At 42.5% G+C, this 14,790-nt stretch overlaps 2 protein-coding genes across 5 annotated transcripts in view; one reads left to right on the forward strand and one right to left on the reverse strand.

The window, feature by feature from the left end:
• The window catches only part of phkb (phosphorylase kinase, beta), a 106,316-nt gene extending 105,922 nt beyond the window's left edge, over nt 1–394 (reverse strand). For 2 of the 4 annotated variants that reach the window (XM_056411972.1, XM_056411976.1), the window contains exon 1: nt 331–394. In XM_056411972.1, coding sequence (XP_056267947.1) covers nt 331–394 — 64 coding nt within the window. Of the gene's footprint in view, nt 1–103; nt 178–330 lie in introns of all 4 variants that reach the window. The other 2 variants (XM_056411973.1, XM_056411974.1) reach the window with 2 other exon arrangements.
• Nucleotides 395–939: 545 nt separating this feature from the next.
• The window catches only part of itfg1 (integrin alpha FG-GAP repeat containing 1), a 135,988-nt gene continuing 122,137 nt past the window's right edge, over nt 940–14,790 (forward strand). The window contains exons 1-6 of the mRNA XM_056412229.1: nt 940–1,128; nt 1,412–1,496; nt 1,625–1,758; nt 2,252–2,309; nt 2,759–2,845; nt 2,969–3,063. Of these exons, the coding sequence (XP_056268204.1) occupies nt 951–1,128; nt 1,412–1,496; nt 1,625–1,758; nt 2,252–2,309; nt 2,759–2,845; nt 2,969–3,063 (637 nt within the window). The 5' untranslated portion in view covers nt 940–950. The remainder of the gene's footprint in view (nt 1,129–1,411; nt 1,497–1,624; nt 1,759–2,251; nt 2,310–2,758; nt 2,846–2,968; nt 3,064–14,790) is intronic.

Below are 14,790 nucleotides of genomic sequence, written 5' to 3' on the forward strand. Positions count from 1 at the left end.
ATAGTAGCTGTCTGCCAGCTTCCACGGGCCCCACTGCTCACAACAACATGCAGCGCACATAGCACAGTTAACTAGGGGTTGATGTGCAACAGCGAGGACAGACCTGGTGAAAGGCTCTTAAAATAGCCCCTGGCTGCTCCACATTTACACCTCTGACCTTTCATGCTTGTACCGTCACTGCAGTGGACAAACAAAATGGGCAGATTGGACCAATTCTAAACCCCGTGTACAGTGGCGTTACAAACAGAAAGTCTCACAACAAGCCCTGGCACAACAGAAACAATCGGGCGCGTCACGCTGCACTTTGTCAGGCGAAGTTATAAGTCTGACCTGATCTTTTTGATCGGGCTCTGAATTCCAGGAGTTTCCAGCCGACATCTACCAGGCTCGCCATGTTTACACGGTGTAAAATTTGCCAGAATGTTAAAGGTTTTCCGGTGTTTCCCTTCAAAATAAAACAAAGGCAGTGGGGTTCCCGAAGAGCAACATCATTTGAAGTGGGATTTTAATAGTCAATTTATTACAGTGAAACATTTAATTTGTATATGATTGAGTATCATTGTGTTGTATTTGTTACAATCTATTATCTTTCTTGTAAGCCCGATAGTTGTATTTATTATGAAGATACATGTACTTCACTTCCGGCTTATAGCTTGCTAACCTTATCCTACTTGATAAAGTTATCTACATTCAAACTACCCGTTGCACGACACTGACGTAAACGATGAAACTCTAATGTCGCATTCTGTAACGTTACCCATTTTCCGATGCAGTGCTTTTACCTCTTTTTAATACAATACTTAAATACATAGCGTATATCAAAATCTTAAATTAATATTTGATACATAACGTCATTTAATCGAAGCTTCTATTTCACCATATGCCGTAAAGCTGTGTGCCGTAATACAGTTAGTGTTGTTGTGAGGAGCTGTACCTGCACCAGAAGAAGGATGTGGATATTCAGATGCAATATTTTGGCATTTGTGTTACTTTTGGTGGGGCCGTACAGCGCGTTTTCTCTGCAAGATGTGACGGCCGAGCTTTTCGGTACCGAAAACTATGGGACGGTGGCAGCGTTTGGAGATTTTAACGCGGATAAGCAAACAGACATGTTCATCATCAGAGGGCGTAAGTTCAGGCTTCAGTTACGTTACTTTGCTTTAACTGTGTGCACACGTTATGTGGAGTGTTTAAAGAATATATGTTTCGGGTAGTCGCGATACAAATTGACACAAATTGTATAAAATGTATTGCTAAACTTCAGTAGTTGATCTAGCTAGCTAACATGGCTCCTTGCTTCCTACTCCTTCACTAACCGCTATATTTATTTGCGAACAACCTAACGGTTGTTGTGAAGATTAAATTACTCTGATTAAAAATACATGCATGTGTTGACTTCTTCCTGCTTCAGAGTCCGAACTGGTGATATTCCTGGCTGACTCAAAAACACCTTACTTCAAGCCCAAAATTAACATCACAAAGGACATTTTCCCCAGGTAACGTGTCACTTTTCAGGGCCATTTTTCCTTTCAATACCTTCCCATATATATATATATATATATATATATATACTGTGTCATTGTCTCATTGTCTCTCATTTTAATGTTCACTCTTCAATGCTCAGGGACACCGTCCTCACCAGTGTGGTTCCTGGAGACTATGATGGGGACTCTCAGATGGATGTCCTTCTTACAGCTCAGATCTCGAAATCCAAGATGACAACTGTGTTCATCTTCTGGGGGAACAACCAGACATTGGGTACAGCTTCAACAGTGAATGGGTGTGGAGGGGGTGGGTGGAGGCCAGAGGACCCCAATGAAGGGTCACACAATTTGATGATGGGGGCAGGGTAGAGCCCTCGCTGTTGTTAGTTAGCTAGTTAAGTAGTTAGTTCCACCTGTGCTTTCTCTGCGATGACGAGTTAGTTGTGTCCACTATGGAGAAGTTGTCTGAATCGCATGTGTTTGGGAATGATAACGGTGAAACCACATGTTGTATACCATAAAGACAGGTTTAGTGAAGAAACATTACAATCCCGAAGGAAACAACTATTACTACGATGAAGACATAAACAAGACAAACCTCTTTGTTTTGGGGAGATTCAGATTTTCATTGTATGCCCAACTCATAATTGAACTAAACTTTTTTCATAGCTGTTGACATTTGAACCAAGTAAAATCTGATTAGCCAGATTTGACCAGCTCACTGTTTTGACCAGATATGTGTCGTTGAAATTTCTCTTCTTTTGCAGATATGAGTGGGTGGCTCGTGCTGAACAAGACCTTCACAGATCAGCCTCTTGTTATGGAGTAAGTATCGCACTGAATGGTGTTCACATGAATTGTGAACTGTGGATCTTTTTGCTCAGGATGCTGGTCATGGAAAAAGCAATGTGTACCTTTGCAAGATGTACAAACATGTTTTTAAATAATCTTCCATTTCAATACACATGTTTTGAATTTTTTATTTTTATTGTTATACATCCGGTCTCGGATGAATGTACACCAACTTACCAGTTTATTAAATGCTTTTGCGCAATCAAATAATAATCAAGACTGTAATTTACATTCCGCCTGCCCAAAAATGAATGCAAACGGATGTGGAGAACATATTTGAAATACTTGATATGATGCAGTTGAATACAACACCAAAAAAATGGGTCCAGGCCTCTCTGACAGCAGCAACAAGTCAATATATTATGAACCTAATGAGCTGTTACCCAAGTGCAGGTTTTAACAAAGTGGAACTCTTCACACAGTTTCAATGGGGACATGATCCCGGACATTTTCGGAGTCACCGATTCCACACCGTCCATATTCACCGAAGTGTGCACTCTCACCAAAAGGTAATGCAATCATTCTCAGACACGCTTAGAATTCCGCACATTTAATTGCTAATTCTCTCATACCTTGAATTGCTTTCTAAAATGTGGAGCTTTCTGCTGTTGCCCTGTGGTTCTCCCCTTTAGGATTCCCGTGTGGCAGAAAGCGCTGAGTTCCTCCATCAACATGCGCACCCCTCACTCGAACGCTTTCATTGACCTCAACAAGGACTTCACCGCTGGTGAGCAATGTGTAATGAATAAGAATCAAAAGTCATGTGCATACTCTTCAGGGAAGCCGTGCCCAACACCCAACATGCATCTTTTCCTTTTCAGCTACAAAAACTTTAAACTTTTTTTCTTTTACTGGCAAAACCTCTTTCTATTTACCAGCCGATTTCAGCAGCACATGCAACAAGTGAGTGTAAAAGCCGTTCTGTAATGGAAGAACAAGCTTTAATAATATGACCGTGAGCATCGGCCCTTCTAGAATGTATTTAATAGACCACCACTGATCATCCGGAATTATACATTTAGCACATCTGCGTGTTTTCAATATTGCTATTTCACACTACTGAGCTTATAAGTGAACACAGCAAGAAAAACAAACACATTGATCTCTCAGGCCCCACTGGGTGCCAAGCACCTCACGTCCTTGCACATTATGCTGCGTGCCGTTCATTATAACTGAGACCTACATCCCTTTTAGCCTTTTCATATTTTGTTCTTCCAGTCTGGGCTTTCAGTGGTTCTCTACATGAATCCGTGTCATCATTGGGTGAGGAGACAGCGAGGTGTACAACAAGACACAGTTGAGACACAAGAAACTAACATGTAACGAACAATGACCCTTACTGAAGTGACCAATCCTTTTCCGGGCATCAGCACCTTGCATGTCGAAGCCGATCGATACGTTCCTGTTGTGCAATGGTGGAAAACAATTAAGTATAATGACTTTTGTAGAATTTTGAGGAAATTAAGCTTGTAAAATGCAATAGATGTTAAGAAATAAATCTTGTGGTGCCAAATATTCTATGGTTTGTGGCCCCTTACAAAATACTGGTGTCCAGTTTGGGCCTCGTGTCATCTTTTAACATGTTCATGAGATACATTTCTTTGGAGGGGGTTAGGCAACAGTCAAATGCTACTTACTCATAGTTGCTTCTGTGTTTAAAATACTTTATTTGTCAATCAACACAAACATAAATTGTTCACAGTGTAGTACCAAACAAGGAAGATACCAATAAACACATATTTTCATATATGATAGCGTCACACTCAGAGACCTCTTTTCCCGAGGAACGAGCAGCAGCAAAGGTCGTATCTAAACTAACTAACTAAACAAGTTGAAAGAAAGAAATGTCAAAATCCAAGAGTGAAATGTACAATTTCCAGTCTGAACACTCAGTAGTATAACAATTAATTGCTATTATTTATTTTGGAGGACTTCATGGTGCAAAGTTAGCAGCTCATGTGCAGTTCCTTCCTCTTTCTGTTTCCTGATACAGTTGAGCGGCCGATGTCACAACAAAAAGCTGCCTAAATTTCCCATGATCAGTGTCTTATTGCTGCTGACTTGCAACCCATGTGATCAGTTTATTGAAAGATGTTCTGTACGCAGAAGGGCAGTAACACATTTTCATACGCTGCTTGGTTGATGAGTTCTTTCTGGACCGACGCTGGCTTCTTTTCTTGATTAAAAACTCACAGGATGAAGGGATCGTGTCGTTGGGAACTCGATACCCACAGGCGTTGCATTAGACAACATTTCCCCCCTGGGAAAACTCCAGGAACTGGACAAGTGAGCAAAACATCTCTTTAAAGCCACCAATGTTCAAGTTGACTAAGAGAGAATGGAAACAGCCATTTTCTTCACCAGTAAATGGAGGAATCTCCTTGTTTAGTTTTACAGCATCTCACTCCTGTCCTTCTGCCCACTAAGTGTAGCGCTGTCACTTAGACTTATAGGATGATTCCCCCCCCCCCCTCTGGAAACTAATCCTCGTGTTTAAGGTAATCAGAAAGGATTCAGTTGTGTCAGACTCACAGCAGGTATCTTTTTGTGCTGTGTGGTTTTTTTCCCAGGGCGGATTTTAATTGATATTTAATCTGTTTCGGGATTAGGAGGAAGTCAATGAGCTTCCACTTTTTTTTTGTGGCAGACTTAAATATATTCTGGTGGCATTATCTGGTGTTTTTGGGGGGGTTATTTGAATACAGATTTATTTTTCCTGCAACTCATCAGTCAGTAATGGCCTGCATGTCAGCCTGTCTTTCTCTCTTTTCTTTTTGTGTGTGCCATGCACAGCCGCTCTCCAGGAGTCACCTGTTCCAACCCATGTCTGCACACACGCACACACAGACAGATAGACATGCTAATGCACAACAACAGTGATCATTAAATCCTTGCGACCTCCTAAGTGTGTTCAGCTGAGTTCAGTTCACTGCGGGTGGATGCGCAGAGCTTGAGGAGGAGAACCAGTGGTGAAAGAAAATACTCTACTGTAGGCTACATCTGGTGGAGGGTGTCAGGCTTTTCGTCTGCCACTGTGCATATGGGGGGAGAGAGGGAGAGAGAGAAGAGCAAAGCAGGAAGGAGAGGATGGTGGTTGGATAAGTGGTGTGAAGGAAAAGAAGGGAAGGAAAGATAAAGGCCCGAAGAGGCAGCATTGGGGTGAGCAGCAGACCACTATTTGCTAGGTTATGTGAGAATTTGACCACATTGGTGAAATGACCTGTACCTTATTGATTTAAATGTGGAAGAAATGAGAAAACAACTTGTGTTTTAGTTTTCCGCCTCCCTGCCATGAGAACAGGGGCGGACTGGGGGGAAAAAGTGGCCCGGGAGTTACTGTCAGACCGGCCCACTCAATACACGGCGCGCTGCCGACTCAATCGCACGTATCGACCAGTCTGTGGCTTACTTGGAAATATACCCATACACTTGACATTATTTTGGAAGATTAGAAATCATATCATATTTGTAGTTTTTTTAAAATAACATTTCGCTCCACCAATTTGCCTGGATGGGCACATGAAATAAATTGATACTGCTATTGCAACACTCCAAGGTCGGGATAGTTTGCTAGATGGATATACTTAACTCTGGGCTAGTATCAGATGATACGTATAGATACAGAGCCTTAAGGAATTAATATCAGCAGAGAAAGACCACACAATAAAGAAACTGGAATCAGAGGGTAGTATTAGTATGAACTATATTGTAGAACAGAAGTGTTGCATGCTGGGTCATCCATGTAATGCACCTTCCTCAAGGCATCTCTTCTTTTTCTCCCTGAGCTTTTCAGCTCCACTTTTAAAGGATTTACGTTTTGGTGCCATGCCGCGAATCACGCTCAAAAACGACTTTGTCTGTGAGTGAGTGACGCAAGGTCGCCATGGTAACGGGCCGCACAGAAAGAATGAAACAAAAATAATAGAAAAAAAAGACAAAGCCCGAAGGATTTTTTATTTTGAAATATGACCGGATACGTCCTTCTGTGCATCTCAGCCTCTAGTCTTGACACGTCAAGAGGCTACGTGATAACGTTACCCCAACAATGAAACTTAAATGTACGTTTCAACTCGTGTTCTGGATTAGAATCAAGGCAGAATATCTGATGGGTCTCTAGCCTTCCAGTGTGTGTTTAGAATTTGGCCAACGTTTGCCAAATGTTAGTTCAGGCACCCTTTGCCACATCATTTTGTAGTGCAGAATGATTAACGGGGGTCTTGAAATAGTTAAATATTTGAGTTTAAAATGAGTCACAAATGCACAATAGTCAAATACATCTTAATTAACACGAGCAGAGTTGAGTTACTGTGGAGAACAAGTGTGAAATACTCAAAAATACAAATTGCACAAACTGGGAAAAGTATAGAAATCCAAACCCGTATTTGAGTTAAACAGAGGCATCACACAGGATCTGGCAGATGCAGCAGGGCCACTCGAGTTAGTCTAAAATGAGTGTAGAGAGAAGTTAACGACCCCAACGGAGCAGAACAAAGACTGGTAATGCGTCGTTCTAATGCTCGTGCGACGCCTTCCAAGTGTCCCGTCTCCCACATCCCGCATACAGCTCGTAGTCTCTTTTGTTATTGTCGTACTCCTCCAGCCAGTGTCTTTAACGGCGATGCATTCGTATTAGCTTTGCGTTCGTGCTAATATTTTGTCTCCGTCCTCACACATTGAGGGATTTCAGGTTTCTATTAAGGAAGTTAGATTTCCCCCCAGCTGACTTTTGTACTTCAATACAATACACAATATGGAGTTCGGAGTGTAAGCAAAGACCGGACCGTGGAGTGAATGAGATATCACATGAAAGACGTGCATGTGGCTTTGAACACATCCACTCAGAGAGTAAACCGTGTTTTCAACATTTCGCATCTATGACTAATGGCACCTAGCGTGAAAAAAACCAAGTTTGTTCTGTATATTACTATCTTTTCTTTGCACAACATAAGCAAAGACATCATTAGGCATTGAGTCGGCTTTGTAGACGTCGTCGTTCTTACTCCACAATTAATTAGCCCTAAAAAGGCTTCTGCAGGACAGCCAGCGGGTTCAGATCTCTACAATGCACTGATGTGAGCAGGTACTTCAATCGCACTCAAAGCCTCTTTCAGCATCTTACCAAATGACCACAGGAGACGTCCTTGGAACGGTACAGTATTCATTTATTTCAGATCTAGCTCCACTTCAGGATCAGGGCAACCCACTGTGGCCACTTCACAACATGTGACATCAGAGAGAGCACTGCTGGGCTGGAAGAGGTCAGGACAAGACGGGAACTTGTTTCATGGGAAAAGGCAGTAATTGCAAAGTAATTATAGATGCCATTTTGAGGTGGAAAAAAATATGCTCGTAGACAGCAATACTGGCAATACGGGATCCATTGCTAGGCAACGGGCATGATAATGCTCTGTGCAGCATCCAATTAAACTCGCTCTGTGTCGAAGTGGCTTGTTGATTGTCTGACTAATGATGTGGTGGTGGTGGGGGTAAGAAAACAGATTTGCCACCTTACATGGCGGCCGAGAAGAGGAATTGATTATACAGGGATTAAGTTTACATTTGGATGGCAGAGTCTGGCACTTTTAATAGCCGTCTTGGTAATCAGGCTTCTGCCACAGAGAGAGACGTCAACATTTTTGAAAATAGTACTGGCAATTCCTTTCTCTAATCATGATAATAATAATGACATTCCGGTGTTATTGCTTCCCAACTACTTGTGTTTTCCTCTGGGTCTAGGGTGGCCAAACATCTCCCCGAGGCCAACTGTGACCCACTGGAAATGTCTAAAAAGGCCCAACATAAATAAAAAAACAGTTCAAAATGAATACTATAGCAAACAAGTTCACGGCCCCAAAGCCTTCATGGCCCGATGCACCAAGACTCTTGATCAAATAACTTTATTACACACTTGTGCATCTGTCTCACAAAAGAAACAAAGATGCTAAAACAACCTGTAAACAATGGGCAAGTTTTTCTAATATTTAAGTTTTCACATCCTCGCAATTTAAACCAATTGGGCGAGAATTAAAAAATCTATAAAAGCTGGTGCTGTGTGGTTAGAAGGCCGAAACATAATTGATTTGCTTGTATTCAAACAAGTAAACAACTGTCTTTCCAGTCGATCCAAAGCATAGAGAACCACATCTCAGTGCTAAACCTTCGGCACCCACAGCCACGTGTAGCCGACGTCTTCCTCAACACCTCATCACTTGCATCCTCCACTGTTCCTCGCATTGTAGTTTCCTCACATCATAGGGATCTGGAGGGAGCTCACAGGCATGTTCGGAGCGCCTGGTGCAATGCGCCAGTCCTCATGAGTCGTTTGTAGCGTTTCCGCCTCCAGGAACGCTGGCGCAGCGTCAAACGGGCAGAAGAGACGCTGCGTTTATTTTGGTGAACATGCTTATTTTTTATATTTTTTAATTTTTTGCAGAAAAATGAATAGAAGGGATGAATGAGGCAGAACATTGTGAGCATGAGAATGTTGCCTGAGGGCTGTACTGTCTCCCCATGTTCTGTAACAAAATGAATTCCCTTGTCGAGAAGAGAACATGGTTATTAACATGGTTCTGGATATTGTTGTGTCACTTCTTTTTAGATTTACAAGAACCTGAACTGATGATCTCTCATCTCTCGCCCATCTCATCAAACACTCTGTGCCCATTGGCATTGATACAGACCCAACGAGGCACCCTTTAGCCTCCGTATGGGAAACAGTGGGCTTTCAACTCCCTCCGATGTTACCTCTCTGCATTATTAGATGGTTTACCTGTGAAACGGAGTCAATGATGACTTGTTTCACTGCGCCTTTCTACCGTAACTTACATACTTAAATAATGCTAGTTGTTTAAATAGTTTTTGTTGCGTAAGTAAATCCCCAATAAACTTGGTCCTGACATTCAGGGTTTCCAGATGATGTATCACTTTGTTTTTTTACAATTACTTGCAAAACTGTTGCAATTCCCATCAACCCAAAAGAAACAACCACAAAAAAACTTGAGTCAAAATATTTGTAGAATATCTGCCAGTGTTGTAGTACTAGAGATCGGTCTTTTTCGAGAGACGGGTCTCAACACCACTTCTTGTCTCCGTCTCGCCTTAGACAAAGAAAAGTGGATTTTCTTACCAATCAAGACCACAACAATGGGGATATCACTAAATGAACTCAGCCGTTGCTGATGTATATTACAGAAAAATTCCCACACATAGAATCCATCTCTTCACAACTGAGACTGGTGGGGTCAGGTCTTTTGTCTTGGTCTTGTGCCGGTCACAACACTACCTGGCCTTGGTCATGACTTGGTCCGGCGTTGGGTAACCCTGGTTACGATGCAATGGATCTGCTTCATCTGCTATTTCTGACTGGAGGGATGTTGCACACTGTCAAGGCACAACTGCGTTTGGCAGATCTGCTGGTTCCACAAGAAGCAACAGACGTACCACAGAAAACAATAAACATTATCTCACATTATATTATTATTCTACAGTTTTAACTGCTAATCAACGAGCGTGCTGGAGACGTGCACAAACTGCTGAAAAACGTTGATAAGCTCAAACATCCTGTCAGTCCGGGGGCAACAACTGCGCGCATCATCTTCTTTTTAACGAGCTTGGCCTAAGTACCGCCTGGGGACAATTTTTTTTTACAATACAGGTAGACATGTGTGACTGTGATAAGCAACATAATGTGATAGAGATTGTCCAGATTACATTTTATGGCAGTGTTCCCTGATGTGCATAAATATACAAAAAAAATCCTAATTTGTTCGTTGATCATCACCTGGAAGAGGCAGCAATTTCCTTCCCCAGATAATCTGTAATATTTTTTGTATTAAAAACACTCAAAACTAGTTCAGGTAGGCTTTGAAAAATTATTTGAGAAATAAAAGAAAATACAAAACAAACGTATCCAAGTGCAGATCCAGAGTCATGAGGACAGAAATACACATTAAGTGTATAAATGTGCCTCTGATTGCAATTTTACAGAACACTACTTCTGTACAAACAATGTTTTACAATAAGGCTACATTTCTCACCTTTTTTATTTCTTCTGTGAATACCAGTTTATATATGGAAAAGGATGTCTGCATGTTTTTTTGTTTCATACATCTGTCCACCACTTTTCACAAATAGAAAACATAGACTAACATTGTATTTGATATACAGTGCACTCTTGATTTTGACACACGCACAGACACACACTCACACTCACACACACACACAGTTTCTATTTACCCACGCACATGTGCGGCAAAAGGAAATAGATCAAAATAGGTTGTGTGTGTATAAGAGAGAGAGGGAAAGAGAGAGAGAGATTTGGCCATAATCCTCCCCATAGCTACTGCACCTACGTTGTTCCTTATAATTGTTTTCGGAGATTATTTCCTCTGGGAATAGCATTGCTCCATTCTACAGCGGCGTGTTTTGCCATGTTTGTGAATGAGCCGTGTTGATAGATCGGGCTGTAAGTCACACAGAGTGGAGTTAGACCTACATATTGGCTTAGAGACGGATTTATTCTGCAGAGCTTTTCACTTTGTTCCTGGCCTCGATTCTGCATTTTATTTGTGTGTGTGGTGGTTATTGTGAATGCGTGGTACATGCTTGCTGTAGTATTGACATAAGTATATACAGTATATTCATATAAAACAGCGTGCTAGCAATGATGATGATGATGATGTGTGTGTGTGTGTGCCTCACCTTGACTGTTCTCTCTTGGCGCACAGGGTAGCAGCACACATTTTAAGGTTTTCTCCTGCTCCTTCTTTCAGCACTAGAGTAAATCGTGTTTGTGAGCTTTGGGGCGAGTTTGGAAAAGCTTGTTTCACAGTCTGATGGTTCCCTGCTAGCGGAGGGACAGAGCCACATATCAAAGGAGGGGGCGCCAGTGAAGATTTTTGGCTGCCACCCAACACCGTTACTTTTTGCACCCTTTGCAAATGGCAGACTCTGACATTGTGCATTTAATCAAGTAACATACAGAAATGAATGATTGTAACTGCAGCAGGTCAACACAGGACACGAGGATGCTGGTGTCAGAAGGCCTGGTATGCAGACGAAATCTCACAAACATTGCATTGTTTTGGTATGAGTTATTGTGATCACTGGAAGTGTTTCCGTCAACATTTGGCTCTGCTTGTTTGGATAAACACAATATTTTTGTTTGTTTGTAATTTTTTGGGGGACTTGTCATTGCCTTTGTCTTTGAAATGTGCACCGGATATAAAAAGATCAGACTTTGAACGTCTGTATCTTTTCAGACTAACCTTATCGCCTCGCGTCTGGCTCTCAGCGTGGAGGGATGTCTGTCGGGGGCAAAGTGTGTGTTTCACTGCTGAGAGCTGTGACATTTCCTTCAGAATACCAACGGCCGTGTATCCGTCCAGCTGAGGCATGGATCAGTCCGGGGGGTAAAGGCGGTGGGCAACAAAAATCGATGCACACAGACGGACACAGAGGGCTTAACCTGGCTTCCAGCAGGACTGGACAAATATGCACAAACACGGAGACAAGAATTTGCATGCGCATGTGCTTTTATCTCATTTTGCCTCTTTACTGTCTGACACACAACAACAACTGTGTGTGTGTGTGTGTGTGTGTGTGTGTGTGTGTGTGTGTGTGTGTGTGTGTGTGTGTGTGTGTGTGTGTGTGTGTGTGTGTGTGTGTGCGTGTGCGTGCGCGCGCCCCCGTCCGTCCATCTGTCTCCTTCTCGTGTCTGGAGCTTCCTCTGTCCTTCCTTGCTCTGCCCGCATCCTCTCACCTTGTACATTTTCTCCTACGAATTTTCACTTTCCTTTGCCCCCGCACAACCCTAATGGCTCGGAGCTGTGGGGATGAGTGAGGTGGCGGCACACTTGCACAAACACACACGGCATATCAGACACTAATGCAGCGGCTGTCACATCCACTCTGCCGCCTGGATAAGCCGCTGCGAGGCCTTTTACAGGTACAAGCAGGGGGATGTAACGCTGCCGCTGTCCTTACTGTTGTTGTCGGCCTCAGATTGCCTCTCCATGTCGGGAGGAGAAACAAAAGTTTCAGGGAAGAGAAGGAGAGAGAGAGGAAGTTTAAAAGGGAAGCGTGGTTCTTCTTCTGATAGTGTAACGCATCGCTGAGTTTCCTTTTCCGTTTTTTACAATATTATTCCTTTTTTCATTTTAGAGTTTTTATGCACGAGGACTTTGTATCATGTGTACAAGGTAGGGCTGCACTATATAAAGAAAGTGTGCAATTACTTTATTGAATACCAGGATAACATTACTGCTTGCCTTTTAAATAAACAAACATTATTATATAGGACTCACTTCTGACTTTCTGCTGCTGTCAGTTAGCTGCTAAAATACAACAAAATACTTATTGACTTGGAAAAAAAGGATTAACTCAACTCTTTCCAACATTCTTTCATTGAACAAATTGAATTGAACACAAATGGCACCGATCTAGAAAGAATGATGCATTACATTTTAAAGAGCAGGTTTTTACTGATACTGTCTTAAAAAAAAAAAATCCATAAATTCCTGAGTCTTTTGTGTTTATCGCACAAGATGACGTTAATTAAAACATGAAAAAATATATATTGTGCAGCCCTGTACAGTACATAAACCTCATTGTTCCTTGACGGGTCTGATCACTACAGCGAGGGAAGTGTCACGTCAATTTTAGAATCCATTATCCGGGAAGAAAAAAACTAGAACGTCAGCATTTTCAGCTTGATGTTCGTGTATTTTGGCAGACACCGAAAAACAATGCTCAGTGAGCAATTCTTGCTCCAGAAAGGCTTCTCTTTTTTTCTCTGTGATGACAAATCTAAGCGAAAGAAATGTCTAGTATCAGTCTAACCGGCAGGTTCCACTCCTGCGGTTGCTCTTTTGTTTACATTTGGGTCACAAATGGTGGCCGTCAATGTGCCCATGCGCTTGTTTCGAGCTGCAGACCTGTGATCGTTTTCCGGCTTGCCGTGTTCACTGAGGCATGACGCCTCTTGATCTACAGCAGTGGTGCTGATGTTCTGGGCTACATAGTATGACAGATAAGGGGGTATGTGTGTGCAGAGAGAAGCCGATAAAAAAAAAAAGGGAAGGTTATAGTGAGACAAAGCAAGGATATTATCGGCTCCCGGCCGCTGCCGTCTGTTCTCCTCAATGTCAGAGTTCTCCCTCTCTGCCCAGGCAGAGCACCGTCTAGCATCGCCCTATCTTGTTTATACAGAGGCTAATAGGAAGCCTGGTCTTTATCCCCACACTGCGGCTCAACATAATGGAATAGAGAGACATAATGCTGCTCGAGTCAAACAGTCAGTGGAGGCCTTTAAATTGCTTCCAATCCCCTTAACAAATCTGATGGAGAGGCTATGAATAACTCAAGGACTGCTCATCTCCCTACGCTCTGCTTCTCTCCTCTTTTCTGCTCTCCTCTCCTATCCTCTCCTCAATCTAAGTATTAACTTGGATTAGCTCACTTTACCTAACTTTTTATTAATCGTCAAAGTGTCAACTTACATCATGAGGCCAACATGCAAGACTCCAAACAGGCATTGCGTGCTTGCAGCGAGTTTTGTGATAGAAAGAGGCGGACAAGCTCTCTTACCCAAATGGATATGGTCATCATGCGGTGAGATGATGACTTGTTGAAATAATTTGGGTCTGAAGAAGTGCACCTTTTTCAAGCTTCATTTCCCCTTTGTTTCTTTGTGTCTCATCTAAAGTATATCTCATATATCAAATGATCTCCCAACAATCCGTTGAAATGGAGTTCTGGCAAATGTCTTACATTTTGTTTTAGATGTGAAGCCCCTTGTGCAAGGAGCAGAAAACAATACCGTACAGCTGAAACCATTGCATCTGTAGGGTTCTGGTGTTGGATAAATTAAAGTTTAACTGCGCATTTTGTAGCTTGTCAAATGTCTCTTTCATGTGGTTACTGTGTGTGTTCTACACGAGGGGTGATGAGCTATACACTCAATTTAGAAAAAAATCCCTGTCTTTCCTACATTGAAATTACGCCCAATTTTCAGTGAAAGCCCACCAGTACATTAATTCAGAATGTGATGTGTACAGTTGTAAAACTTTAACGGTTAAAGTTCCTCGGTATGTGTGTGTAGATCGGAGTACGCATTTGGAAATGTTGTTTCTGTTGTTCGTAGATCATGCGACAAACACTCTTTTGTTTCACTCCAGGAAAAAAAACCCATTCACCAGCACTATTACTCTCATGCGGTTGCAGACGTTTTAATCCGCATGAGGTACATTCCTTCTTGCGGAGCCACCGTGCGTCCAACAGGCAGCGTACACCTGTCCTTACCTGTTCGTGTCAAACTCAGTCCTGCTGGAGTAGAACCAGCGTACAGCCAATCAAACCTCCGTGCGGCACGCTGGTGTTTGTCCCAACAGACACAGCGGCGAGACCCACGGCGCCCCGGCAGCATGCTGCCTCACCTCTCTGCAGCCGTTGGCTT

Source organism: Pseudoliparis swirei, chromosome 4, assembly GCF_029220125.1.
Source record: "Pseudoliparis swirei isolate HS2019 ecotype Mariana Trench chromosome 4, NWPU_hadal_v1, whole genome shotgun sequence".
Lineage (NCBI taxonomy): Eukaryota > Metazoa > Chordata > Actinopteri > Perciformes > Liparidae > Pseudoliparis > Pseudoliparis swirei.